At 47.0% G+C, this 10,448-nt stretch overlaps 1 protein-coding gene across 2 annotated transcripts in view; it reads left to right on the forward strand.

Annotated features, from left to right (window-relative positions):
- The window catches only part of b4galnt4a (beta-1,4-N-acetyl-galactosaminyl transferase 4a), a 147,073-nt gene extending 137,607 nt beyond the window's left edge, over positions 1–9,466 (forward strand). For both annotated transcript variants that reach the window (XM_030425349.1, XM_030425350.1), the window contains exons 12-20: positions 719–819; positions 1,058–1,131; positions 1,215–2,769; positions 3,236–3,615; positions 4,812–4,965; positions 5,071–5,143; positions 5,931–6,084; positions 6,369–6,495; positions 7,022–9,466. In XM_030425349.1, the coding sequence (XP_030281209.1) occupies positions 719–819; positions 1,058–1,131; positions 1,215–2,769; positions 3,236–3,615; positions 4,812–4,965; positions 5,071–5,143; positions 5,931–6,084; positions 6,369–6,495; positions 7,022–7,136 (2,733 nt within the window). In that variant the 3' untranslated portion in view covers positions 7,137–9,466. The remainder of the gene's footprint in view (positions 1–718; positions 820–1,057; positions 1,132–1,214; positions 2,770–3,235; positions 3,616–4,811; positions 4,966–5,070; positions 5,144–5,930; positions 6,085–6,368; positions 6,496–7,021) is intronic.
- The last annotated feature ends 982 nt before the right edge of the window (positions 9,467–10,448 follow it).

Raw genomic sequence — 10,448 nt, forward strand, 5'->3', positions numbered from 1 at the left:
AACTTTACAAGCCTTGTTATAAGTTGTCATGCATGAATATCAAGATTTATACAGAGTTGTTCAAGCCTTATAAATTATTGTGCACGTGACATGAACAGAAAGTGTCACTGAGAGTTCTGCAGAGTCAACCAGAAAGAAGACATAATAACACAGAAGCTAAGTCACTGCTGATCTGAACATTAGCTCCTCATCCCTCCCTTCAAAACGCACAAAGGAAGCAGGAAGCAGTGAGTGTTGAGCGCTGCTCCCCCCTTCAGGACGCCACGCGTTACTGCAGCTGCAAACACAAGCGATAAGCTGGAAGTGAGAATCATTATCGAGTTTCATTGCCTCGAGTCAGTTTTATACACAAACACACACACACACACACACACACACACACAGACTCTGCCTCGGTATATTGGTGCATAACAATAATAGTGCTAGAGAATAGAAAGAAAGATGAAAGCGAGCACTGCAAGTCGAGAAGCATAAATAGAGAATTGAAAACAATATTATGAAAACAATATGAACAATGTGATTGTTGTACCACGGCAGAAAGCCGAATTTACAGACAAAACAAATAAATGCACCAACACACTGATCTTGATGTCATTAAAACAAAAAGTCCACGAGAAGAACCACGAGAACATCCAGCATCGTGCAGTTGAAGTGAAGCTAATTGAAGACGAACCTCGTCGTCTGTTGCATCTTTGATTGACGTTTAACCTTTCTCCAGGTGTATCTCTCCTTCGTTTACCCCAACGACTTCACGCGCCTCACCCACATGGAGCGGGAGAACAAGTGTTTCTACAGAGAGTCCCCCATCTACTTGGAGAAGTAAGGGCAATATTGCTTTTATCTCTTCGGGGAGCTCGGGCAACATTTGTCTCTGTCTCGTGGGTTGTGAACGAGTACACTGATTATGCAGAATAACTTTTCGAGTCTGAATTTAATGGCAGTGATTCATGCGACCTCTCACCGAGAGATTAAGTTTATTATTCCGCCAGGCACATTGAAACCTCAGCCTTCTGTTAATGCATGCGGTCGTGTGTGTGTGTTTGTGTGCGTCTGCCAGGTTTGGTTTCTACAAATATATGAAGATGGATGAGGAGGAAGATGACAGACCGTTCTTCTTCCCCAACCCAGATGGTAACTATTAACGAACAAACACACACACACGCACGCACGCATGAGCTCGTTCTTCCAACCTCGTGTCTCCTTCGTGTCTCCAGATTTCCTCGAGGAAGAGGAGGTCGTAGATATGGAGGACGAGGCGGAGATCGTCGGCACGCAGCCGCCCAAGAAGCCCTCTCATCCCAGCCAGACCAGCCACACCTCCAACCCCTCCCACCAGCACTCGAAGCCTGGGCCCACACCAGCTGGCAGGGAAGGGGAAGAGGAGGAGGAAGACCCTGACGAGGAGGAGGAGGAGGGAGCAGTTGACAGTATCATACGGCGCAGAGAAAGGAGACACTTTCCTCCAAGAGATGGACAGATGGTCAGGGATGTGGACAGAGACTGGGGGAGAGATCATACGAGAGGAAACATGAGGCAGGACGCCGGGGAGAGGCTTGAAGAGCCACAGCCCAGGGTGCTTCAGGCCGACATGGACAGCGTGGTCAGGGGTCGCTCCTTGTCTTGGATCCACACTGGGCCTCCAGAGTCGGCGGTCCCTGGCAGGAAAGGAGTGGGAACAGGTGGTGGCGGTGGCGGTGCAGAAGGAGGGGGAGGAGAGAAGGGAGCCGAGACTCCGCCTAAACTGAGCAAGTCTTCGCTCCTCTTCCCTCAAAAGTCTTCTCTCTCTGCCCTTGCGAGCCGAGCCAAGCAGATCCTCAGCAACTCCGCCCATAGCAACAACCCCATCAACAAGCCTGCTGGCAACAAGAAGGAGAAGAGGGAGGAGAACAAGATCTACATCACCAGGCCTCGACCTGCCAAGGAGCGGGAGAGGGACAGGGAGAGGGAGAGGGAGCAGCGACGGGAGAGGAGGGAGGAGAGGGCGTCTCGCCATCCTAGAGAGGTGTTCCCGGGGGTGTTTCTGTACCAAACAGGGAAGACCACGAGGCTGGTCAACCTGGGCGCTAAAGGACACGCTGGGGGAGGCACAAGAGGAGGTAAAAGTCTTGTTAGTGCCCCTCAACTCTGGCCCAACCCGCCTACAAAAGAAGGAAAGATGTATCCTCACAACGGAAGCGTCAACATACAGAATGAAAGTGTGCACAAGTCTGCCAACAGAGCCGTGAGACCACCAGAGAAAAGCAAGAGGAAAGGAGAGCACCACGCTTTAAAGACTACTCCTGCCGACCTGCTCAGCAAAGGAGACAAATTAACCCGACGGTCCCATCATCAAGACCCCGCTGTGCCTCCGGTTACCCTGCCAAGGTCCAACTCCACAGAACACACGCTCCAAGGTCAAACACGGGTCACCTCTTACCTCAGGACTTCAGAGATCACAGAGTCCCAACAGCAGCCAGACCCAGACCCCAACCCACCAGACCTCGACCGCGATACTAACCGCTCAAATCCCGACCCTGATCCAGAGCCAGAACCAGAGGAGGGAGAGATGTCGGACTATAGCTACGAAGAGGTGGAGGCCAGGCCGGGCTGGGCGGAGGAGAGCATCAACTGGCAGAGGACCTTCTCAGTCAATCCGATGGACTTTGAGCTGCTGCGCTCCGACTGGAACGACCTGCGCTGCAACGTGTCCGGCAACCTCCAGCTGGCGGAGAGCGAGGTGGTGGACGTGCTGGCGCAGTACATGGAGAAACTCAACGAACGCAACGGAGGGTAAGGATAAAGAGGAAGGAGGGGAGTGAGACTGATGTGAGGCTAAAAGAGAGCTTGTGTTTTCTTGCAACCTCGTAAGTTCAAATGTGGCTTCTCACGCTGACCGTTATGTAAAACAAGAAGTCATTTCAGTGGGAACATATTGGTCATGCCCTGGTGCTCTGACTCCATGTTAGCAGTCCTCTAAATGCTGATTACCATTTTCTGCAGCAGCGCCTACAAACCATGATGTTATTTGTGTGAAGCAGCATGACCATTAACTTTCCTCTGTTTTCATTTTCCCCTCACATCACAGCATGCTGACTTCACCGCGCCAAAAATAATGAGTAGCCATATTTTTGAAGTGGTCTGCCAGCAAACTAACAGATAATGAATCCAGAAAACATCCTCTCCCTTTCGTTCACACTGTCATGGAAAAACCTGTCTGGATTTTCTTAACCCTTTCTATTCCTTGCCTGTGCCTCAGGATCTACACTTTGCTGCGAATCATCAACGTTGAGAAGCGGCGCGACTCGGCGAGGGGGAACCGATACCTGGTGGAGCTGGAGCTGATGGAGAGAGGCCGCAGCGTGGTGCGTCTGTCTGAATACATTTACCTGCTGCTCCACCGCAGCAGGCAAGGAGAGGAAAGCCTGGAGAACACTGACTCTGCCCCGGCATCAGCGCCGGCTTCGGCCCCGTCCGCCGCCACGTCCAGCCTCGCCACGCCACCGCACCCTCCCCCCACCAGGTCGCCCGCCCGGCCTGGAGCGACCCCATGGAGCACGGCGTATGCTAAGCCTCTGCTCTGCCAGCCGGTCATGCTGCAGTGGAGGAAGGATGTCATGGTGCACTTTGTGGTGCCAGGTCAGTCAAAAAGAAGAGTATTAAAGCAACATTATGCAGAATTGTTATGTTGTAATGATGTAATGTAATGAGTTTTGTTTGCAGTCAGCACCTTCATTTCCTCCGACGCATTGTTACAGACCTGGGATCTGTATTTACGACAGTGATGTTGCACTCAGAAACTTCAGGGGGCGCCAATTTCTACACAATGTTGCTTTAAACTCACATTATTCAACTTTTATTTTCTACTCATCCAGAGAAAACTAGACCAGACTCTGATTCAGATACTTTGCAAACAAACTTTTTAACCTTGACAAATTACAGTTCCTGGTTCCTGTTCCAGTCACTTTTTTGGAGGCAGCTCTCTTTGCTTCTTTCTTTTCTTGTGTTTTTTTCCTTGCGTGGCATGTTTGGTAGTTTAAACCGTCACCAGTGAGTGCTGTGTTGGTAGCTGTGCCTGTTAAACTGTTGCCTGTAAACTGGATCATCGTGCTCTCGGCCCATTTGTGAGCAGACAGGACCGCCTCTTTACAGAGTTCTCTGTCAGGATCGGTTTAAAGTGGGCAGGGATTCCTTCAAATGTCTTGTCTCTTTTTACTGATGTGGGTTACTGACTGAAACCTTTATGACACACAGTGATCACTGTTGGAATTCAGAGCTATTAAACACTTATTTTAATATGAAAATAACGCTGACAGCAGCTTTACTCCTGATCGGTCAGCAGTCACACCCTTTTAATTGTCCTCTGTCCAAGTGGATCAATGAGCCAATGCAGCTGCCAGACTGCACTTATCTGGATCGAATCAACAGAACAACATTTAGCATCAGGCTAAGTGTTGTCGGCTAAGATTTAGTTGGAGAAAACACTCAATGTTTACTGATGTTGCTCTACTGAATGACTGTACTCCCACTCAAACTAGTGTTCCATCAGTAGTAGCTGTCCTCAGCATCATGAAGGTATTTACATTACTGACAGTGAATATTTATGTATCTTAAGTGCTTTAAATCTCAAGTGTGGGAAGCTTGTTTTATAGTTTGACAGCAGCTTCACTCCTTAACAAACTGAAATCAGACTGGCGCTCGATGATGCAATGCTACTCCTTGTGACATGAAAAGGAAAAATTCAGAAGAAGAATCTCTTTGATTTTTTTTCTTTTGTTTTTTTGTTCTCCTAACTTTCTGTCTGCTTTCCCCCTTTGTTCCTAACCGTCCATCAGTGAAGAACCAGGCTCGCTGGGTACAGCAGTTCATCTCTGACATGGAGAATCTTCATCGGCAGACGAAGGACGACAACTTCAGCATCATCATTGTCGACTTTGAGAGTGAAGACATGGACGTGGAGCAGGCGCTGAGAGAGAGCAGCGTGCCAAGGTGTGTGTGTGTGTGTGTGTGTGTGTGTGAGACACAGTCATGAATGCAGAATGACTTAATTCAAAGGCTTCCAAGTGATGTGTGTGTATATTTTTGGCCCAACAGATATGAGTACCTCAGGAGAGAGGGGAACTTTGAGCGCTCAGCAGGACTGCAGATTGGAGTGGACACTATCGAGGTCAGAGCAACAAACACACACAGAGACACGATGACAATATGTGAGCTGGCAGGGAAAAAGCCAGCTCATTGAAGGTCAGCCGCTCACACTGGCCGGGCGACCTTTACTGGCTGATGGACGGACAGAAAGAACACTCATGCATAATGAATACATCACCGCTCGGCCGGTCTGTCACAGGGCTGCGACTCTCGCCCTCATCACCACGCCTCCTCCTGCTTCCTCCCGTCCTCTCCCGCAGAGCCCAGCTGTGGGCGACGGGGAATCGCTTAGACAGTTCGCCGCATTTCTTCTGTCGTGTGTATGCCGTAGCTGTCACATCCGTTCCCTCTCACAGGTTATTTGTGTGTGTGTGTGTGTGTGCCCTTATGCCACTCTCTGGCTGTCTTCTTTATCACACACACACACACAAAAACCACCCACAGGGGGGCGTGGAGCGGCTGGGAATTTGGACAGACGTTGATCCGTCAGTTGAGTGTCAGTGCTGTCATGGTGGGATGACAGGGCTGTCACTCATGTCTGAATGACCTGCAGGCTCTGAGAGTGAAGCTGAGCCTCTGAAGCCGAGCCCAGTCTTCTCCCTTTTCTTTAATCCTTAAAACCCCATATTAGGCGAGTGTGAACATCGGCTGGCGTTCGCACAAATCTGCTCCGGCTCATGCATAGACTCCTCAAACGGAACATTCACACACTCTTTACTCAGACACGGGAAAGATTAAGAGATTGTTTTTTCTGTTTTTTTAAAATATGTAATGTAAGTGTACATGCGTGTGTGTGTTTGCTCCTGCAGGATAGTCACAGCATCGTGTTCCTGTGTGATCTGCACATCCACTTCCCTCTCAACATCCTGGAGAGCATCAGGAAGCACAGCGTGGAGGGACGCCTCGCGTTCGCCCCCATCGTCATGAGACTCGGCTGCGGCAGTTCGCCACACGAGCCTGATGGTAACACACACACACACATGCAGACACACAGCTGCGCTCATACAGGCATAATCACACTCATATTAACAGAGTTCGCAAGTTCGCAGCTTCACTCATCAGACAGTTACAGATCATTTGAATCGCTATATGCAGCTTTTCAGTTTACACGCCTAATAAACACGCTTGCGTCAGAAGCACACGCTCGTGCTGTATAAGCATCACATTTTCCCTTTTGTACCCACCGTTGATGCAACGTGGTGCAACAGCTCCTTCAAACTCCCCCCTTTTTTTGTTCTTTTCTGCAGGTTACTGGGAGGTAAACGGCTTCGGTCTGTTCGGAATCTATAAGTCTGATTTTGATAAGATCGGAGGCATGAACACGGAGGAATTCAAAGACCGGTGGGGTGGAGAGGACTGGGAGCTGCTGGACAGGTAACCCGGCAACAAGCCAACCCTGCAGTGCATGCTGGTCCAAAGACATGAAGTCATTTCTCTATGCTGATTAAACAAACAGCACCACACCCTTGTCCCAGACCGATATCCAGTTCCTGTCTCTTCTCTCTAAACTTGTTTTAATTAGGAGGTGAATTTAAGTTAAAGGCTTAGTTTACAAAATGATATTTTTTTAAATTACCTTTTGAGCTTTTCTGTCATGCAGATGTGCAGGTTTCTACCTTCACCCCCCAAAATAATAAGGGTGGATAAATGACTATTTAATATACTATTTGATATATTTTTAATGCCTCTCAATGCTCTCATCTCGCTCAACTCAGAGATGGATCATTAAAAACTTGAATCATTAAATAAAAAATATATGTGCATGTCTACCCCCCGAGATGTAAGTTGGCCTAACTTCTAATAAAAAGAAGAAAGTTTTTATCGAACTATGGAAGACAGCCTCAGTTGTGAAAAAGACCCCCGTTCTAACCCGGTGGTTTCTCCCTCTCTCTCCTCCCAGGGTGCTGCAGAATGGTTTGGAGGTGGAACGACTCCGTTTGAGGAACTTCTTTCACTACTACCACTCCAAACGAGGCATGTGGAACGCTCAGAACAAGAAGACTCCAAAGGGATAGCGCCGCCCCCTGCTGGTCGGAGGACTCTGAACCTGCCTGCAGATCCACTGTGTGTGAGAGAGAGGCCTGTAGGAGCTCGCTCACTGCCTGAACTCTGCCTTTTTTTTTTTTTTTTTTCTTCCTCTCTTAAACTGGCTCCGTTCAGGGAAGCCTCTGTTTCGCCACCGGGGCCCCTTCTTGTTTGCTTGTTTGTATGAGGAAAACGGAGTCTGAACTTTTGCAAGCGAGGCGTTTTTCGGGGCGGACAGACCTGAGTCAGCACTTTGCCTCACTGACTGAACTACTGTACAGAGAGAAGAGAGTTATTTTTGTTCTCCTTCTCTCTGTCCCTTTTTTTTTTTGGGCGCGATGTTTTCAGACAGACTGGAAAGCAGCTGATTTTGTGTGCGCGTGTGTGTGTGTGTGCGAGTGTGTTTGTCTGAGTGCGTGGGTGTGTGTATATATATAAGTGTACGCGGGTGTGTTGCCCGCTCGTGGTGACAGGAAGCACCTTTTTTTTCTAACAAGGAGACGTGAAGACAACCTAAGATCTTTTTTTGCTAACACTCTCCCTCCCCCACCCCGCGTCGGGAGCCTCTAATAGAATGTGTGTCGACATGTTGTTCGGACGGATCCAGATGGGGGCGGTCGTTAGCGCAAAGTAGAGAGAGATTTACTAAATATACATCAACTACTACCTGTTGGATATCATTCACCAGTACGGCCCGAGGTGCTTGACGTTCTCCTGATGTTACGAAACGAAGACAAAAAAAAGGTTTTCAATCAGAAATCAACCATCTTTCAAACAGATACATCCTCTTTTTATCTCTTTCTGTCCCTCTCTCTCTCCCTCTTTTTTCTCCTTTACCTTCATCTCATCGATCTCCTGCTGACTTGTATCCATCGGAGCATTATATATATAACTCTACTGCTGTTTTGTAATATCGGTTTTACATACTCTGCCCATGTTAATGCTGTTTAACGGTCATGACTTGATTAATTTTATTTCATTTGCTGGGGTTGAACTGGAGCATTTGTGCCGTTAGTTATTTAAAAGTGGCTTTTTTTTTTTCACTCGTCCTGACCGAGTGTGGATGCTCTTATCATATTCGGGGTGCTATTTTCTGTTCTAAAACACTGAATCTGTCAACAGTTTACACCTTTTTTAACTCGACTGATGGTATCCTCCCGCTCCCTCCGGATCTCTAACCTCATTGTCAACTGGAACATAAAACTCTGAACAGGAGGGAAGCACCCGAGGACGGCAACAGCATTTTTTTCCTGTATTTTTTTTTCATTTCATGTTGTCACACAGTTTGTTATTTTAAAAAAAAAAGAAAAAAGCATTTTCGCAGCTTCGTTTCAAAATACTGGATTTGAGGGATTAAAACTCTCTCGTGTTGAAATACCACCGAGACAGGGAAGTGCTCAGCTATCAAAAACATCAACGCTCTTCTTCTTCTTTTTTTTTTTTTTTTCAAAGCTTGTATAAAGCTCCAGCAGAAGGGAGAGAGCGGTTCATGTGTCGGACACAATGTGGCAAAGCATGGGCTGTTTTCACAAATGTGTGCCTTTTATCAGGGTTTGGCTGCGGGCAGTTTTTAAACTAAGCGACTGACAGAAGAGGGCAGGGACAGACAGAAACACACCGTTATTTATCAGCAGGCTGTAACGTCACTGTAAAATTCAGATTTACACTGTAAAGAAGGAAACACGGTTCTCTTTAGATGGATTACAGACGTGTCAGTGTGTTTATCTTGTTACCTTAGAAGCAGGAAGGAGCGGTCTTTAGGAGCCAGCTGCCCCATCGGTGAGGCAAACAGAGGCGGTGGCACTGATGACTACTGAGGGGAATCATGGAGGTGTGATGGAGACTCACCTGGCAGCTGCAGTCCAGCAGGAGACCCGACCTCCACTCGTTAGTTTGTCTGGAGGTCGGCGCTCCTGACGCCTCTGTTTATGCAACATGGTACTCACACTGATGGGGAGTGGCAGGAGGGCTCGAGGCTGGACGGAGAGTTAATGATCTGTTATTGACTACATGATTGTCAAAATGCCCTCCGAGACCCTTTTTTCTTTGCCTCTACAGGAAATAAAAAAAAAAAAAAAAAAAGGTCTATACTGTAACGTCATTAAACGCTGACATGGGACTATTTAAAGAAAAACAAAAAGAAACACATTAAATATAAGACTATATATATAAGAAACATAAAATTGAAAAATAGGAATATACATTCCAAGGTAATTTCTGTGAAATTGTTTTGTAGAGAAAAGGTTTTAAGAATGTATTGTACTTTTATTTTGATTTGTTGGTTTTTTGCAAATAAAATTTTATGATTACGTCCAGATAACTTTTCAGGCGTGTGTGTGTGTGTGTGTTTGTCTATTTCTGTTGTCTCCTATCCTGACTCTGGACTGATATCCAGATGTTTGACGCTTCATTTGAGGCGAAACAAACTTTACTTTTTCTTTTCTTTCTCCCAAAAAAACTCATGAAAGATTCGGAGCGGGTTCCGATTGGCTGCCGCAACACAAAAAAGTCGGCCCTTCTCCTGATTGGTCGCTCGAGCCCCTTCCGCGTTGTCACTCAGCTTTGGGTCCCTCCCTCCTCACAGCTGTGCCTGAGTCTCTCCGGCAGCCTGCCTCTGACCGAGCACCGGGACGGGGACGGAGGGATGTTGTCTCCTGTCCTCTTAGTGAATGCCATTTTAAGGTTCTTTTTCCAAAACGACATACCGAAATTAAAAGCATGACAGCTCCCACATAGTTTGAGACTCAGGGATGTGCTTGGTACCACTGGAAAGGTAACACCCTTTTTTTCTAAAAGTGTAAGTGTGATTCTATGATACACTGACACAGAGTTACAGAGGTTGGAACACAGGTTTGGGTTTCCGTCCAATTCAAATGTCAATAAACTGACTAAGATATAAGGGCTCAGGTATGTCTATGGACACAGCAGACACAATTAGGACATAGCCACAGGTCTCAGCTTGCTACACTCAAAATCTGAAGTCAAAAGACTAAAAATTATTATTCACAATTTTTTTTCTAAAGGCATGTCTGTGCGTTTTGCTTGGGTCCTTTTTTCCAAGAGCGCCTACTGAGATTCAAAGGCTTATAACTTGAGAACCCCTTTACCTAGAAACATAATCTTCGTCTCAAATGAAAGCTAAGATCCTGGAGTTTCTTGCTTGTTTGACACTTGTAGCTAGTTTTGGGTAAAATGACATGGATATTCCCATTCTATGGACTCTTGGCGAACTATGAAAAAAAAAATTGCGACATGATGTTGAAGCTGTGGAAAAAGGGAACACTCCGAAGGTATGTAGGCAT

Source organism: Sparus aurata, chromosome 8, assembly GCF_900880675.1.
Source record: "Sparus aurata chromosome 8, fSpaAur1.1, whole genome shotgun sequence".
Taxonomy (NCBI): domain Eukaryota; kingdom Metazoa; phylum Chordata; class Actinopteri; order Spariformes; family Sparidae; genus Sparus; species Sparus aurata.